The sequence below is a fragment of the Theropithecus gelada genome, chromosome 20 (assembly GCF_003255815.1).
Source record: "Theropithecus gelada isolate Dixy chromosome 20, Tgel_1.0, whole genome shotgun sequence".
Classification (NCBI taxonomy): Eukaryota; Metazoa; Chordata; class Mammalia; order Primates; family Cercopithecidae; genus Theropithecus; species Theropithecus gelada.
Genome location: NC_037688.1, coordinates 39554240 through 39573318, shown reverse-complemented (window position 1 = coordinate 39573318; position 19079 = coordinate 39554240). Strand labels below are relative to the sequence as shown.

General features: G+C 47.5%; 1 protein-coding gene across 1 annotated transcript in view; it reads right to left on the bottom strand.

The window, feature by feature from the left end:
- PLCG2 (phospholipase C gamma 2) overlaps positions 1-19079 on the bottom strand; it is a 184705-nt gene that overhangs the window by 33164 nt on the left and 132462 nt on the right. Inside the window, exons 18-23 of the mRNA XM_025370127.1 lie at positions 17633-17833; positions 15667-15786; positions 8462-8642; positions 6820-6891; positions 4458-4567; positions 878-974 (exon numbers count right to left, since the gene is read on the bottom strand). Coding sequence (XP_025225912.1) covers positions 878-974; positions 4458-4567; positions 6820-6891; positions 8462-8642; positions 15667-15786; positions 17633-17833 — 781 coding nt within the window. The remainder of the gene's footprint in view (positions 1-877; positions 975-4457; positions 4568-6819; positions 6892-8461; positions 8643-15666; positions 15787-17632; positions 17834-19079) is intronic.

Sequence of the window (19079 nt, the reverse complement as noted above, 5' to 3'; positions counted from 1 at the left end):
ACGAAGAATATCTTGGGCTTAGGAGAGGTGGCAGAACCAGGCATCCACTCATTGCCTGCACCACCCCAACCCTCAGCCCCTGCACCAGGCAAATGTTGATGCTCAGGTAAGGGCAGCGCAGTATACAGACGCAGCAAGGGCTTCACGTCTCTGCCTCAGCCCAAGCACACAGGACACAACCACATTCCCACTGCCACACCTTTGCTTAGACTGTACCTCCCACTTGGAACTCCCTTCTGCCAGTCTCTTGCTGTTGAACTCTAACTTGACTTTTAAGGCTCAAATACTCCTTCCTCCAGGAAGCCTTCCAAGATTGCCCTACCTCCCTTAGAAAATAAACACCTGGGGCTCTAACGGGATCTTAAAGTCCTCATTACAAAGAAGTCATCCTTGCTGCAGCACTGGCACGCTGCATGTGGCTGCTCTCTAAACAAGAGGCAGCAAGGGAACCACCACCAGGTTTACAAAGTCACCAGGAAGGCCTCATCTCACCTTCTGGTTAGACCCACTTGCTTACTCAACCCAAGCACGTTCTCAATGTCTGGCTGCCCAACATACATGTGTTTCATTTGCAAGCTGCTTAAGCAAAGGACAAATTCCCCATTTGGCCACTTTCACTCCAGTGGGAATTCTCCTGCATATTCAAACCCTTCCAAGCCCAGCACAACCTGATTAAATCACGGCCGGTTTGTCACAGCAACTCACCCGCAACAACTCAATCTCAATTTCCCTATCACTCTGTCTTTCCTGATCCAGAGCTCCACAGAGACCACGAGCAGCACTCGGAAAAATTCAACCAGCGAGATGGCACAGGTCCCTGAAAAACTGGACCCGCAGATCCCTTCTTCCTGCAACAGCATCAAAGAGGGGGGCTCACCTGCTTTTCCAGCTCCTCGACATCTGCCGTTGAGATGTCCTCGACGTAGTTGGATGGGAAGTACTGCTGGATCCTGGTTCCATAGTCTCCTTTCCACCTGGATAAGAAGGACATGGGGGGCTGTCACCAGGTGGCATGCATTCCCCACTACTACTTATTAACCCCCAACTGCTGGCTTGATTCTGATGGTGACAGGCAGCAAGTGGCCAGGTGACCAGTGTCACTATCTGTGACAACGGAGCATTTCAAAGGCAACTTCTTTTTTTTTTTAATTACCAATGAGTTATTGGGGTCTGATTTCCCTCATCACATGATCTTAATGTTTGATCAAAGATACCCCAAGTCAGAAGTTTCAGTGCTTTAAGTGGAAGTCAGAGACCATACAAGACAAGTTTACCCCCATTTCAGGGAGGTTGTGAATTTAGAGAGAAGGTGGTTCTGGAGGCAGACAGGCTGGAATGAAATTCCAGCTCTCCCACTGACGGTGGAGGCTTTCTGTGCCTCCGACTATCCATCTGCAAAATGGGCAAATGCGAGTGCTTCCCTCAGAGCGTTTTATTGGAACTCTAAATTAACAAAAGCTGAGTGCTTAGGACAGCGCCTACCTAGTGCACAGTAAATACTCAATAGTGTTAGCTCTTATTATTATTCAGCTAAAACACTGTTCTCTATCTTTATAATGACACTAACAACACGGGACATAATCCATCTATGAATGTTCCTGGACCCCACCAGACGGAGAGCACCTGTAAGATTGATTCCTCCCGGCAAGTCCATGCCCAGACACGCAAACCCCCTCCCTTCAACCTGCCCATCTCTTGAGCCACTTTCTGTAGCCAGGGACTCTCCAAAATGTACCTCTGACCACGCCACATGATGGCTCCCCAGGTCCTCTGGAATCCAGCCCAGACTCTTCAACATGGCAACCACAGCACAGCATAGTGTGACCCCAGGACTCCCAGACGTCACCTCCTAACTCTCCATGACATTTGCTCCAGATGACTCATCATCCCCATCATGCCTCTGCCACGCTGCCTGGCTTCCATGCCTTGGCCCATACCCTTGGTACCCAGTTTCCCCCCACTAATTTAAGACTCAGGTTGGGCATTTCCTCTCCCAGGGAGTCTTCCCTGACTGCCCCCTAGGCTGAGCACTCTTCCTCTGTGGTCCCCTGGCATCCTGTCTCCACAGTCATCCGAGCAGCCACACCTTATGCTTAATGTATAATTACCCGTTATTATCTTCCCCACTATACGAGATCTTTCTGGATCTTTTTGTTTGTTTGTTTTGTTTTTGAGACAGGGTCTCACTCTATCACCCAGGCTGGAGTGCATGGCACGATCTCGGCTCACTGCAACCTTCACCTCCCGGGTTCAGGCAATTCTCCTGCCTCAGCCTCCCAAGTAGCTGGAATTACAGGCATGCGCCACCACGTCTGGCTAATTTTTGTATTTTTAGGAGAGACAGGGTTTCACCATGTTGGCCAAGCTGGTCTCAAACTCCTGACCTCAAGTGATCCGCCCGCCTTGGCCTCCCAAAGTGCTGGGATTACAGGCATGAGCCACTGTACCCAGATCTTTCTGGATCTTAATCAAGTCTGTACTCCACGGTGGTGGGAAGAAATTAACACTTTTCTGGTCTGAATAAGCAGAGTGAGGACTGATGCTACCAATTCACCTAGCAGAGACACAGGACCGCGGGTTGCAAGCGCTTTTCACGCCCTCTGCACCATTTCTCCAGATGCACTTCTGGCAAGGGCTGGCTGTATTTACAGCGATCATATATACCATCTATCCAGGACTGAGCACTTTACATTCCCTTCACTCAAGGAGCATCTTGGTTCAGACAACAACTGTTTGGTCCCCTAGCTACAGGGGAACCAGTTTGGGAGTATGCAAAAAAGGCCGTTTCACACAGGCAGCCCCCTGTACCACTACTGCCATCAGAGAGAGCAATGACCACAGCCGCTGGGCGGTTTGCCCACACTCCCTTGCCAAACAAACTTCTGCCAGTCTCTTAAGACAAGAGCCTTCAAAATTCAGAGAACTGCCTATCAGAGTCATAGAAAGGCGTGAAGCCGTCTCACAAAAAATGGAAAACTGTGATTTGGAGTAGTCACCTGGACTCCACCCACAACTCCAAAAATGACAGTCACCCACCCAGTGAGCACCAGGATGTTGACCAAGGCAGGGACAGGAGCACAATGAGGGAAAGCCAGTGTGCCTGGAAGAGACCTCAACTCTGTGCCACTTTGAGTGGAGGGACTTGGGGGCAAAGCCAAGCCTCTGAACTGGGAGAAGCAGATGGACAACACTGTGGGAGCCTCCAAGGGGAAGCAGCAGGGGCTGCAGTAGGGACTGTGATGTCAGCAAGGAGGCCAAACAGGGCAGGTCTATGCCCCTACTCCAGCTCAGCAGATAACTCGGCTGCATTTTTGGTTCTGGGGAATCTAGGTATGAATTGGTTTGCAATGAGGTTCTCCTGATTTTAAGAAAAAGTTTGACAATCCCTGGATTAAGGCACCTTGCAAGAGGACAGGGAAGGACTTAGCAGATGAATGGGGTTAAGAGTGTAGGCTCTGGGGGTTCAAATTTCAGCCTGCTATGTGGCCCTGGACAAGTGACTGTACTTCTCAAGTCTTCAGTTTCCTCATCTGTAAAATGCAGGTAACGACAGAACCAACCTTTTACAGTCATCATGTGGATTAATTGACTTATTTCAAATGATGTGAGTTATTTCAAATGTGCTTAAAACAGTGCTTGACACACATAAGCACTCCATGCATGCTGCTATTCAGATTTCTAAGCCAGGTCTAGTTATCTTATGGGAGGCAGAAATGCCAGTCTCTGAGGTACTTAAACCAGTGCTCACCGGTTTAATATGAGCGAGTTCTTACTGCTCTCAGACAGAAGTCACCCTACAAAACCACTTGCCCAGAAACCTATCGGTGGGCAGCGAATTTTTCTTCCAAGGTTAAAAAGCGAAGTGGTACTAAACCCTAGCATACCCAGGTACCTTTGCCCTAAAGACGTATTGTCTTCAATTCAGGATGTGGCCATTGCGTACAGCACAGGACTATGGAATAGCATAAGAATTTGAATTGGAAATAACACACAGTCTTGTGTATTGTAAAGCGCCTGCACTATTTAGTATTTAGTATTTATTTTTGTGACTTGGAAAGTCTCATTCGCCGCATTTTTAAAGTGGGGATCATCATAGTCCTGATCACAGGGAGTAATGAAGATTTGGTTGAAGATTTGGTTAGACAACGCATGAAACCAATTAGCAGACTGCTTGCCACTTAGTAAGACTTCAATAAATGGTAGCTGCTGTTGTAATTATAATAATATACAATATATGATATGATATGTTGATAACTGTTAATACTGTTGTTTGTCCATTTTCTCAAATGGAGCATGCACCAAGCCACCTTCCTAAAAAGGGACTTAACACAAGAGGTCAAAGCCAGCCCAGGATGACAGACAAAGGGGGTCAGACTTGGCCAGCACCTGAGTCTCATCACCAAGAAAGGACAAGTCAAGCCCCCGTGCCAAGCAGCCCAGCCTCTATTCAGCCTTACCAGCCCCCGGGCTCCTTGGAGACATTGTGGATGAGGGCACCACGGCAGAAGCTCAGCTCATCGCTTCGCTTGGCTTTGTAGTCATACAGAGCTTTCACGGTTCTCTGAGGCTTTCAGGGAAAACAAGAAGGAAAAGGTCAGGCCAGGGACAGGAGGGGAGGGAGGCGGCTGCGTTCCCAGGCACCATTTAGTTCTTCTCACTGAGGAGCAGGAGGCTTCAGGCCAAGGTTACAAAGTCACCTGCTGGAGAGGGACTGGCATTGCAGAGAATCCAAGACCCCAAAAAGTCACTAGGGAGTGAAGGAGAACTGACCTAGTCAGAACCAAGGGTACCTGGGTTGAGGTTAAGGGTTAGGGGTTAGGAGTTAGGGTTTAGCTGGGGTTAGGGTTAGAGTTCAGGCTTAGAGTTGGGGTTAGAGGTTAGGGTTTAAGGTTAGGCTTAGGGTTAGGGTGGGAGTGACCCTCTATTGTAGTGACACCATATTGGTCAATTTCCTCAACAAAGAAAGGATATGCCTTTTAGATTAAGCCAAGACTGTCATCACAGTGCCTGTGCTCAGCAAGCCTCCCAGAAGTTTAAGGGCAACCCCATTCTTCCTGCCTGTCCTGAGGGCCTCACTGCTCTTTTCCTGTAGGTCAACAATCCCCTATCTACACTCCTGCAGGACCTTGACATTTTGTAAGAGTCACTGAGCTTCTCCTCCATGAAATTCATCAAAAAGTGGTCTCTGTTCACAGATCTAAGATAGAACTTCCTTGGTATAGAAATTTTCTGCAGTGAATTTGTTTTCATGCCTTTTGCCTGGTGGGCATAAATGAACACCCACACGGCAAGCAAATATTAGTGGGAAAAGCTGTGACATTGTCAAATCTATTTAAATCAGTGGCTTCCTTCTCCTCCCACCCGAAGGAAATGGGAATTTCACAGGGAACCCAGTAAAACTTTTCCTCAGAACACAGGCTATGGAGTCAGATATGTAGGTTCAAATCATTGCTCTGCCTTTGAATAATAATATAAGTTTGAGTCTCTCTGATCCTCAGTTCCCCCATCTGTGAAATGGGAATTAAATTTTTATATATTTCACAGGGTTGTTACGACTATTACATGAGATCATATGTATAATGATAAAACTGACAACAGCTTGCAATTCTTAAGTGCTAACTATAGTATAGTGAAAGCATTGTTCCAAGCCTTAAGGTATCTCCTTTAATCCTTACAACAACCATAACAGGTAGGTAGTTATATGATTATGCCCATTTTACAGATGAGAATACTGAGATGCAGAGAGAGACAGTAACTTGCCCCACATCAACCAGCTGTTTTAAGTGGCTCAGCCCAGAACTGGATCCATCAATGTGAGTGATTGCCATAGTTCATGATGTTTCATAAGAAGCAGTGTGAGTTCTAGAAGCCCTGCCACAGGGATCTGCAGCTGGAGGCCAGAGGCTAAGCAGAGCCCTCGCCTTTCTCTCCCCCGCCTGCACACAGAGCAGCCTCTACCTGCGTATCCTGCTTCAAGGATGGATATGAGGACCGGAGCCGGTCTCCAAGGCCACAGGAAGGAACACTCATCGGTTAGAGAGGTGATTGTTCTCGTCACCAAAACATCCTTCACTTCTAACAAAAGTTTTTGCTACTAAGGTCTCTTAATGCATTTCACACACAGCTCAATTTGCCCACAACTTTTCAAGATTTCATTTCTTTCTGAAACAGATCTGCATTGGCCACGGATTATAAATTTTTAAAAAAGAAAGTCATCGCTAGATTTCAACAGAGCCCACAAGCAGGGGCCCTTCCTAAGCAAGCATTGTACACTAATCGTGTGCCACATGACCCCCAAACAGAAAATTCGCAGTTTTGAGCCGGCAGTTCTTCCTGTGCCGGCTCAAACTAAATTTCAGATTAAACCATGGCAAGGAGGAGCCAAGGGCTAAAAGTAAAATCCATCCCTATACCTGCATGAAATTACACAACAGTGTCAGGGTGGGAATATGAGATAGCAGTTGTGCTGCAAGGAGGTCAGCGAACCAAATGGAATTTATAAACACTGCGGACTCCGTCAGCGAGCAAAAAACATTTGAAAGACTTTTAATTAGAAGCATTTGGCCCAAAGGTGGCTCGTCAAACCTCAGAATTTTATCAAAACACTGTTGCATTTGGATGGAATTCTATTAACGTTTTCCCTGACACTAGACTTCATATTGTCAATCATCCTTTCTTCTCAAAAAAAAGAGAAAAAATTATTTTAGCCAGGTTTTCCAAAGTCTTCCCTTGCCCTGTTATAACTGCCAGGGGAAGAAGATGGAATCCACATCAGCCTCGTGACTCAGAAATCGTGTGAATTGGAGGTTCAGCACTTACCATGGACGGATTGATTTCACTGGGATCCACATACATTCTGCTGACATCGTAGAGGGAGTTTATATCTCTTTCCTGGAAAAAAAGAAAGAAAGAAATAGAATAATCCATGCTCCTCGAATAGCCCTTACATATAACAAGTGTTCTAGACTTCCTTATGGTTACCTATCCTTTGATAGAGGAGTTGAAACCTCACAGAATTTTCTTATGGCCCATGAGTAGACACAGAAAGAAGCTATAAAGAAGGTCCCCAGACTTGGAAACTAACCCAAAATCAGAAAGGCCCTGCCCTGGCCTGCTGCATGCCAAGCATCGTGTTCCTTTGTAAAAGCACAAATCCTAAGATCCAGTGGTGTGCTGGAGTGACCTCCCAGCTCACAAAAGCCCACTGCATACATCACTTCGTGACTCCACATTCCAGGTTCAACCACAGCACATCAACAACTTGAAACTGACCACTGACCACCATGGAAGTATTTACACCATGGAAATTGGCAAATGCTACAAACCAGTCCCTTCCCCTGCCCCGCTCAGAGCTGTTTGAACATTTACTAGCACACCACTGCCAAGATCCACCCCCACCACCTCTCTGTTCCTCTCTAACTCTTCTTTCTGTTCCCCATGTCACTTTAGGGCTTGCGGTGTGGCCACTCCTCTACCTAGAGCCACCCCTTCATTCACTTCTCCCAAGAGCCCATTCACTGCTGTCTTCCATGTTTCAGCCCACATTCTCCCCTTTTAAGGTGGCCTTCTCTGATCTCCACTCCCACAACCTAAGGTAGTGTCCACCCCTTTTCACACCATCCTGTTTATTGTATTTCATGCTACCTGAAAACATCTTAATTGTGTATATTCTCTCTCCTCTCCAGAACCTAAATTTCCCAAAACAGATTTTGTTCCACAGTACTCTCAGTATCTAGAACAGTTCTTGGCACATGGTCAGAATGCCATAAATCTCTTTTCAATAAATTAATGATCTATGTGGTAGGAATGGAGACACAGTAATCACGTCAGGTCTCTCCTGAACCCAGAACTCTCCAGTGACTCAGAGAAAAAGCCAGGGCCTTACAATGGCCTATGCGCCCCTGCATGATAAGTCACCTGTGAACCCCCGTCCTTACTTAGCTCTACCCCGACTTGGGCTCACTTCATTCCAGCCATGCTGACTTCCTCTTAGTGCCTCCAGGCAGGCTTCTACCTCAGGACCTTTGCACATGCTATCCTCGCTTCCTCCAGAAGATACCCACATGGCTCAATCCTTTTCAATGAGATCTTCCTATACCACCCTCTGAAAACTGTGGCCCCTTCTCCATCACTCTGTATCCCTTTATCCACCGGCCCAGTGTTTTTCTCCTTAGCACTCATCACCACCTGGAACATGCTATGGATATTTTAAATCTCATTTGTTGCATCTCCCCAACACTACACTAGAAGCAGCACAACACTACACTAGAAGCAGCACAACACTGCACTAGAAGCAGCACGAGGGCAGGGTCTTTGTCTATTGTGTTCAATTTGTATCCCCAGGACCTACAGCAGTATCAGACACCTGGTGAATACTCAGAGGTTTGCTGAATTCGTGAACAGATGAGGTACAACCTCAGACAAGAAATTGCACCAAATCATAAGGCAGTCCACCACCTACCATGTTGTAGCGCTCCAGGAGCTCAGGGGTCACGGGGTAGCGCAGTCTCATCTTTCGGTAGAGTGAATGCTTCTCGTAGTAACTGACGAGCTCCACCAGGCTCTCAAAATAGGCGGAGGTCCCCAGCACAAAGTGCCGGCCATCCCGGTTGATTCGACAATGCTTCACCTTGCCCCTAGCCCTGGAGGGGGAAGAACACAGGGTTGACATGCCAAGATCCTGGTGGCCAACCAATTTTTATACAAACCTCACTGATTAGATACAACCTAGTTATCCAGCCTTAGAGAAGTGGGTAAATAAACAGGGTATAGTCCTCCTATGGAATACAAGACAATTAGAAAACAATGGTGTGGGTATTTTCAAAACAGATCTAGAAGAATCTGTGTCTCAGAAGAAATATTGCCGAGTGACTCAACAGCTCCTCTTACCTCCCCTCCTCCCCAACTACAGGACTTGACTTTAGGAGCATCCTAGGGAACTAGGTCAAGAGTAGGCCACGTCTGGCCCACCACCTGCTTTTATAAATAAAGCTTTATTGAAACACAGCCACAGTTCATTTGTTTATACATTGTCTGGGGCTGTTTTCACACTGTAACAGCAGAGTTGCACAGCTGCAACAGAGACCATATGGCCTGCAAAAACTAAAATATTCACTCTGTGGTCCTTCACAGAAAATGTTTGCAATCCCTCCCATCAAAATTATTAAATCTTGTCTTCAGTGACTCAACTAGTAAAAACAGTGACTTTTTTTTCAAAAAAGAAGTAAGTCTTTCATTCCTTCATCTGTTTGAAACATGAAGCAGAAAAAAATCCAAACAGAAGAGCCTGGTTGGTTTTATTAGCTTTTATCAAGTCAGAAACATCTGGAAAAATATTTTTGACCCTAAGTTTACAGCCAAGAGGGTCTTTTTTAAAACATCTACCCCAAATAGCCAAAGCAATTTTGAGCAAAAAATAACAAAACTGGACATATAACACTATCTTACTTCAAAATATACTACAAAGCTACAGTAATAAAAATAGCATGACAGGCCGGGTGTGGTGGTTCACGCCTGTAATCCCAGCACTTTGGGAGGCCAAGGTGGGCGGATCACAAGGTCAGGAGATCGAGACCATCCTGGCTAAAATGGTGAAACCCCGTCTCTACTAAAAACACAAAAAAATTAACCGGGTGTGGTGGCGGGCATGTGTAGTCCCAGCTACTTGGGAGGCTGAGGCAGGAGAATGGCATGAACCTGGGAGGCAGAGCTTGCAGTGAGCCGAGATCGCACCACTACACTCCAGCCTGGGTGACAGAGCAAGACTCCGTCTCAAAAAAAAAAAAAAAATAGCATGACAGTGGCATAAAAACAGACACACAGACCAGTGGAACAGAATAGAGAACCAAGAACCAAGAAATAAATCCATGCGTTTACAGTCAACTGATCTTCAATAAAGATGTCTAGAACCCACCAGGGGGAAAGGACAGTCTGTTAAATAAGTAGGGTTGGGAAACCTAGATTTAAAAAATTGAAAAGAATTTCAAAAGAAATTCCTATATAGAAATAATAAATATTTCAAAAGAAGAAAATTAGACCCTTATCTCACACCATAAACAAAAAAAGCAGCTCAAAATGGATTAAAGACTTAAACATAAGACCTGAAACTGTAAAACTACTAGAAAAAAACAGAGAAGAAAACCTCCATAACATTGATCTGGGCAATCATTTTTCAGATATGACCCCAAAAGCACAGGCAACAAAAATTGAAAGTGGACAAATGGGATTATATCAAACTAAGAGGCTTCTGCATAGCCAAGGAAAGAATCAACAGAGTAAAGAAACAACCTACAGAATGGGAAAAACATCTGCAAACTGAACATCTGGTAAGCGGTCAATATCGAAAATATATAAGGAAGTCAAACAGCTCAATAGTAAGAAAACAAATGACCCAATTTAAAAATGGACAAAGGCCAGGCGTGGTAGCTCACACACACCTGTAATTCCAGCACTTTGGGAGGCCAAGGCAGGCAGATCACTTGAGGTCAGGAGTTTGAGACCAGCCTGATCAACATGATGAAACCCTGTCTTTACTAAAAATACAAAAATTGGCTGGGCATGGTGGCAGGTGCCTGTAATCCCAGCCACTCTGGAGGCTGAGGCATGAGAATCACTTGAACCCGGGAGGCGGCGGTTGCACTGAGCTGAGATCATGCCACTGTACTCCAGCCTGGATGACAGAGTGAGACTCTGTCTCAAAAGAAAGGACCAAAGGATCTGAATAGATATTTCTCAAAAGAAGATATATAAATGGCCAACGGTTACATAAAAAATATTCAACATCACTAATCAGAGAAATGCAAATTAAAACCACAATGAGATGTCACCTCACACCTGTCAGAATGGCTGTTAGCTAAAGGAGAAGTGCTGGTGGGGATGTGGAGAAAAAGGGACACCGCACCTGGTGGGTGGGACTGTAAATTAGCATAGCCACTATGGAAAACAGTACAGAGGTTCCTCAAAAAATTAAAAATGGAACACCATGGGATGCAGAAATCCCACTTCTGGGTATATATCCGAAAGAAAGGAAATCAGTATGTCAAAGAGAAAGCTGCACTCCCATGTTCATAGCACCATTCACCATAGCCAAGGTGTAGAATCAGCCTGCCCATCAACAGATAAATGGATAAAGAAAATGTGGTACATTTACATAATGGAATACCATTCAGCTTCAAAAAAGAAGGAAAGCCTGTCATTTGCAACAACATGGATGAACCTGGAGGACACTGCTGTGTGAAATAAGCCAGGCACAGAAAAACAAGTACCACATGATCTCGTATGTGAAACCTAAGAAGATTTAAACTCATGGAAGTGGAGAGTAGAATGGTGGTTACCAGGGTCTGGGGCAGGGGGAGGTAGGGAGTGTTGAGGTTATGTTGGTCAAAGGGTACGAAATTTCAGTTAGACAAGAGGAATAAGTTCAAGAGATCTGTGGTACAGCATAGGGACTATAGTCAATAACAAAGTCCGGGCCAGGCATGGTGGCTCCCACCTGTAATCCCAGCACTTTGGGAGGCCAAGAAGGGTGGACCACCTGAGGGCAGGAGTTCGATACCAGCCTGGCCAACATGGTGAAACCCTGTCTTTACTAAAAACACAAAAATTAGCCAGGCATGGTGGTGCATGCCTGTAATCCCAGCTACTCAGGAGCCTGAGGCAGGTGAATCACTTGAACCCAGGAGGTAGGGGTTGCAGTGAGCCAAGATCATGCCGCTGCACTCCAGACTGGGTGACAGAGCAAGACTCCATCTCAAAAACAAACAAAAAAAAAGTCCTGTATTCTTGAAAATTGCTGAGGGTAGACTTTAAGTCTCATCACACACTAAAGAAATGGTTAATTATGTGTGATAGTGCATATGTTATTATCTCAATTTAGCCATTTCACCACGTATACATATTTCAAAACACTATGTTGTACATGATACATATATGCAGCTTTTATTTGCCAATTAAATAAATTAGGAAAAGCATCTAGGTGCATAGTTTCTATGGGCATACTACTCATTTAACAATTTTGCATAGCAGGGAAAAAATCAAGACATTTTTTGCACTATAGAGAGACTTTTTATTGTTTTCAAATATTTATTTCTTTTTTAAAAAGGATTTCCAGTCTTTTGAAAAATACATATATATTCCTTTAAGCCATTTCTTCAAAAAGGCCTGTGAAAACAAAACGCTAGAAGACTTCTGATTCAGTGGTTTATTTGCAGTGATATTTTATTAAATATTTATTCCTTCTAAAAAACAGAGGAAAGAAAAGAAACACTGCTGAGTAGAAAAGCTGCAGAATGATCCCATTTGTATTTTTCAAAAATAGAACAAAAATACCCACACACAAAATGGCACCATATATTTTCCATAGGCACAGACATGCATAAACACGTATTTATTTTTTAAATGTCTGAATGGACACACCAACTAGCAAACTGTGCTTTCTACCAGGATATCTCTACTGAGATTAGAAGGACCACAGGGGGCTTTAGCCTTCAGGGTAATGTCTTAATTTTTTATAGAGAGAATATATTCCTGCAATATTCATGTAATTAAAAATTAACTTTACAACTTTTTATAAGAGTTTCTCAGGGCAGGGGGGCTCTGGGGTACCAAGGTAGAGAGCTGAGGTCAGGTTCCGGCTCTTTCCACAGGGAACCCCTAAGCCTCAGTTTCCCGATCCACAGCATCGGGGATCCACAACCCCTGTCTCATAGGAGCATTAGGATCATCGTCTATTAGGTGATTCGGGGTAAGCCCTCGGCACTGTGTCTGGCACTCAGGCAGGACTCAGTAAGTGAATGGTTTGGAAAACATAACTGAAATCAACCCACAACTAACTTCCCTGGGAGAAAAGAGAATCAAAAGGGGAGATGGGAACAGGGCTGGAATACGAGTTGCATCTCCCAACCTCCTGGAGCATGGATGCCACAGCCACGGCCTGAGGTCTCAGCTTCACTGAGAAACCCCTCATCCTGCCCAAGAGATGCCTTCCACCAATCACAACCAGGCAACAACTCAACACTTCCTTTGAGGATTTGAAAGCAGGTGTTTCTCCTCTCCTGGGGAAATCTATCCAGAAGTTTAGTACACATCCCCAGAGCCCAGAACAGTGCCTGGCACAGGAGAGGTACTTTACAAATATGCAGAGGGCAAGGAGAAGTTCCTCCAGACCTGTGTTCCCCCACTGCCTGGTCCAAATTCCCCATCCGTTCCCCTGGAGGGCCCCTACTCACCCTCCACCACCCTGCCTGACCAATCCCTCTGTAGCACTCACCACAAAATATTACACTGATTTCCTTATGTGCTCAAACGTCCTCAGTGCTTCTCAGTGAAGGACAGTGACGCCTCACCCCAAACCCTGACCACAGTGGGTTTGAAAAAGTGTATCTCCCGGGGCAGGGATGAGGGTGGTATTTTTGATTGTTACAATGACTTAGGGTCCCAGATAGACATGCAGTGGGTGGAGACCAGGGAAGTTCAACATCCCAACACAACGGGATCAGTCCTCACACCCCTCCTCTTTGAGAAACACTGTGGGGACACAGCTTCCATGACAGTGGGCGGTGGGGGAGGTGGGGAGCTGCCATCCTTGCTGATTGATTCATTGAGCCAGCATTCACCAACCACCAACTACATCCCAGCCAATGTTACATAAGCAGGAACGGATCAGAAACAAGAAATACTTGGAGTAAGGCGATGTCTCATCCCTGCCAGACCATTAGCCTGAGAGAGCAACGGCTGGGCTGTTTTTATCACTCCTGCATTTCTGGAGCCCAGCACAGGGCCCGGCACACAGTAGGTGTTCACCAAACATCTATTAACTCCTAAAAAATAAAAACTTCCATTCTCAAGACACCTCCAATCTCATGGGGAAGATAGGCTCACAAACTGAATGGGGCGTGTATGTAAATCAGGCAATCAACCTGAGGACCCACCCAACCTCTTCATCCACGTGTCCCACTGAAGTGACACCAACCCCATCCCCAGACGGCCCGTCAGAATCATGCCACCTGGCTCAGGGAGGGGGCCATCCTTTCTGCCGGACACTGTCCTGGCAGCCCAAGGTACCGCCACCTGAGACAGAAGCTGATGGAGAGTAACGCCAGCATGCACACACAGGTGGCATCCCGACCATCGTCAGGCGAGGCCCCGACCCGGGTGTGTCAGAGCTGTCTCACCCCTTGAGCACCTCAGTTTCAGCCGGTTGAGTTTAGTTGCCATCACTTGCACAGTATGACAGCACAGTGGGAGTGCCAACACCCCACCTGGGGCCTGGCGCACAGCAGGCCTTCAATCCATGCGCAGCGGACTGAACACACCTCCTCCCTATCCAGGCTGAGGAGGCACCACCAAGAGGTTTAGGGGAAAGAGCAAAGGGCAGAAGCACCAGTGCTGAGAAGCCCAGGTCGTCCTCTTGGGAACACAGAGTACAGAAGAGCCATGCTGGCAGGAGGCTGCCCTCTGGCTGGAGCCAGCACACAGTAGGTCCTCAGTAAACTGCAGTGATAATGACCGTCACCACAGTCCCCACGGAGGTGGCTCAGGCACAGTGGTGCAGGCAAGGAGGAAGGGAAATCCAAACACCCAGGGGGCAGCCTGGCAGGGTCGCCAGGGGATGGGACCAGGGCACAGGGAATGGGGAGAGGAGTGGGCAGGGGCAAACCACACACCCAACAGCAGCTGCCATGCAGCCAGAACCACTGCACCCATGTGAAACACAGGCCCAGAGTGTTCACTGCCTCCCATTTTTCACAAGAAGCAATCTCTGAGGTTTTCAGTGAAATTTCTCAGTTTTTCCCACCAGTGTACAAAAGACGCCCGCAGGCCTGATTTGGCCCCCAAGCCTCTGGCTGGAGACTCTGGAGTGAAGAGCTTAAGGCTTTGGAGACGAATAGGCCTGCATCTGAACCTCAGACTCAGTATGAGGCTGTGTGACTCCAGGCAGGTCACTTAACCTCTCTGGGCCTGTTTCCTCCCTTGTAATAACTAGACCTCCCTCTCACAGGCTGTAGCAAAGGTTTCAATCAGATGAGGCCTCAAAGGCAGCCCAGTGTCTAGAACACAGTTAGGAACTCAACATATGGCAGACGGTTACCACCGTAAGAATATGCAGGGAAACCCTGGTGCTGGGAAGACGGAGGGACAGTGTGCTACACGGAGTCTGAGTCATTCCTCCACTCCTTGTCATTAGTGAAAGTGGGGGAATCTGGTGTTTTGGGGTAAAATTAGAGAACCACAGGCCTAGAGGTGGTTGGGCAGCAGCTGCAGATGGGAGGAAACAGATCTATATCATCACAGGCCTAGGTTGTCTGGGTTCGAATCCCACCTCCACCACTTACTGGCTGCCTGCTTCAGCAAGTTACTTAATCTTGCTGTGCCTCAGTTTCCTCCTCTGAGAAATATGGATCATGGTCATGTTACTGGAAGCCAAAGTGAGTTACTACAGGGCATCCTGCCTGGAGAACGCAGACTGTGCCTGGCACGCTGCAGCGCACATTCTCGCAGCGGCTTTTGCTGTGATTATTGTTGTTGTCGCTGATGCTCAGGGTGGGGTGGGGAGGTTCATGGGGGGACACTGCAGGTGAGCCCACACCTGAAATTCCCCCTTGTCTCTCCGCACCTGTCCTTGCCAAGCCCCTCTGGAGGGCGTATGCCTCCCACCCTTGCACCCACCTGAAGGTGATGGCGTAGGAGTCGCTTCCCTCTCGCTTCCGGATCAGGAAGGCTCCGTCCCGGGGGATCCTCATCAGCATGTCCTCTGCCTCTCCGCGGCTCAGGCTCTCATAGTACCACCTGCAGCACAGGGCCAGGGAAAACAGCCAGGTGAGTGGCCTCCAGGCTGTCAGTGGGCCACCCGCAGAGGGCAAGATAACGGGGCCAGTGACACCTGGAACCTGGCCCTGGAAATGACCATGGAAATCACACAGTGGGCTTCCCCAGCCAAAAACACCTCAGAAAATAGCAATTTGTAAAAAGAACAGTGGGAGACCCTGTGGATCTGTTTCAAGCCCAAAATAATACACTGGGCCAGGCACAGTGGTTCACACCTGAAATCCCAGCACTTTGGGAGGCTGAGGCGGGAGAATCACTTGGGGTCAGGAGTTTGAGACCAGCCTGGCCAATACAATGAGACCCCATCTCTATAAAAAAATAAAACAGACTGGGCACAGTGGCTTATGCCTGTAATCCCAGCACTTTGGGAGGCCAAGGCAGGCAGATCGCTTGAAGCCAGGAGTTTGAGACCAGCCTGACCAACATGGTGAAAGCCCATCTCTACTAAAAATACAAAAATTGGGCCAGGCACAGTGGCTCACGCCTGTAATCCCAGCACTTTGGGAGGCCGAGGCAGGTGGATCATGAGGTCAGGAGACTGAGATCATCCTGGTTAACAAGGTGAAACCCCGTCTCAACTAAAAATACAAAAAAGTAGCCAGGCATGGTGGCGTGCACCTGTAGTCCCAGCTACTCAGGAGGCTGACGCAGGAGAATCACTTGAACCCAGGAGGCGGAGGTTGCAGTGAGCCGAGATCATGCCACTGCACTCCAGCCTGGGTGGCAGAACGAGATTGTCTCAAAAAAAAAAAAAAAATATTAGCCAGGCCCAGTGGCATGAGCCTATTATCCCATCTACTCAGGAGGCTGAGGCACAAGAATCTCTTGAACCTGGGAGGCAGAGGTTGCAGTGAGCTGAGACTGTGCCGTTGCACTCCAGCCTGGGAGACAGAGCAAGACCCGGTCTCAACATAAATTAATTAATTAGTTGGGCACAGTGGCACACACCTGTAGTCCCAGATAGAAGGCTGAGGTGGGAGGATCACTTGAGCCCAGGAGCTCGAGGCTGCTGTGAGCCCTGATTGTTCCGCTGCACTCCAGCCTGGGCAACAGAGCAACACCCAGTCTCAAAAAACTGACTTCTCTTCATCCACCCAAGCAGCCCAAAGCTGAAAAGCCAGGTGCCTAAGGAGGCACAGTTATTACCACGTGTCTCCGAAAACTGAAGATAGCACAGCAGGAGTTTCACAGGATTTTGGGTAGTTTTCGGGTTATTTCTTAAGATAAGAAATAGCAAGTTTTAAGAGGCAATCCATAGGAAAATTTGACAGAAAAAGTGGGGGAAAAAAAAAAAGTTGCTATAAGTAATACGGCCTCCTCGGAAATGTACATGTTAGCAGCTTTCTGCCTAAAAATGGTTTTTTCTTTATTCCCGGGATTTGTCGACCCTTCACAAGGCCTACCTTGATACTCATTTCACTAGAAAAACAATCAAAGGGAGACTTTTACCATCATTGTTTTCTTGTTCATTTTCAGAACAAACAGGAAGGAGCTCTGAAAGGTAGGAGGATATCCTGGGCCAGAATGACCCTCTGAAAATCAAAGCCCAAAGCGTCGGGGCTATGAAGACAAAGTAGAAGAAAGGGAAAGGAGAAAAGAGAGGGGAGGAAACAAAGAAAAGAGAAAAGGACACAGCTCGTGGTGCCAGGAATTTGGAAACCCACCACCTCGGCAATTTTGAGACCCTGATGGGCCCGGGCAAGGGTGTCCTGGGGGTCTGGCCTGGCTGAACCACTAGGCCAGCTTCTCTGCCTGGAGAAGCTAACCCGACCACCGCCTGCCTCCTGCTCCACTCTCAGACACGTACGGCTTGGACTCGTGGGGGTTGGGGTTGGGCACAGGGTCCGTGAGCCGCAGCTCGAACTCGGCGCAGCGCAGGTGCGTCTCGCGGTAGTGCTGGATGAGAGCATAGATGCTGCTGAAGGTGAGGTTGTCAGTCAGGTAGTACTTTAGGGTTCCACCTTCCATGGTGGAACGGATCCGGCAGTGCTGCACCCGGCCTGACCGCCTGCGGGGAGAGGACACCATCAGGGCTGGGAGAACACAGGCCAGGCCACTGCGGCAGCCAGGGCCTCCAAGGCGGGGACATCACATATGGCCACACAACCTTCCCTCTGCTCCTAGAACAGACACAAGAGGCTGGGTGCAGTGGCTCACGCTTGTAATCACAACACTTTGGGAGGCCGAGGTGCATGGATCGCCTGAGGTCAGGAGTTCGAGACCAGCCTGGCCAACACAGTGAAATCTCGTCTCTACTAAAAATACAAAAATTAGCTCAGCATGGTGGTACATGCCTGTAATCCTACTTGGAAGGCTGAGGCAGGAGAATCACTTGTACCCGGGAGGTGGAGGTTGCAGTGAGCCGAGATTGCGCCACTGCACCCCAGCCTGGGTAACGGAGCGAGACTCCATCTCAAAAAAAAAAAAAAAAAAAAAAAAACGGATGCAGGCCCTTAGCATAGGCTAGACCCTCAGCCTGGATTCTAGAACAGTCTACCTACTTCCCACACCCCACCCCATCCCCCTCTTATCTATATAACTGCTTCTCTAGAGCCAGGATGCCTGGATTCAAATCCCAGCCCTGCCACATATGAGCTAAGTGTCCTGGAGTAGGTCACCCGTCCTGAGCCATGGTGTATTACTACCCTAGCGGTCTGACAGGCATGATAACGGTGTCCACCTCCAAGAGGCATCCTGAAGAGCAAACGAGACCACACACACGAGGTGTCTGGAATACCGCCCGGCACATGGTAAGCATCATTTAGGTGTCCAGTATCGTTTGCGTGTTATTAGTATTCTAATTTTCAGCCAGGTGCAATGGCTTACAGCTGTAATCCTAGTGCTTTAGGAGGCCGAGGCCAGAGGACTGCTTAAGCTGAGTTCAAAACCAGCCTGGGCAACGTAGTGAGACTCCAGCTCTACAAAAAAGTTTAAAAATTACCCAGGTGTCGTGGCATGTGCCCGTAGTCCCAGCTACTTAAATGGCTGAGATAGGATTGCTTGAGCCAGGAGTTCGAGGCTGCAGTGAACCGAGATCGCACCATTGTACTACAGCCTAGGCGACAGAGCAAGACCCTATCACAATTTTTTTTTAAGTGACAGAATTATAATTTCCCTCTTTCAGGTCTCATCTTCTTTCAGGAAGGTTTTCCAGACCATTCCCCACATCGTGGCATCAGCGTCTTCTCTCACAGACTTTCATAAATCCCAACTCACATTAAAACCCCCCAATAAAGGGAGCGATGTCCCTTTAT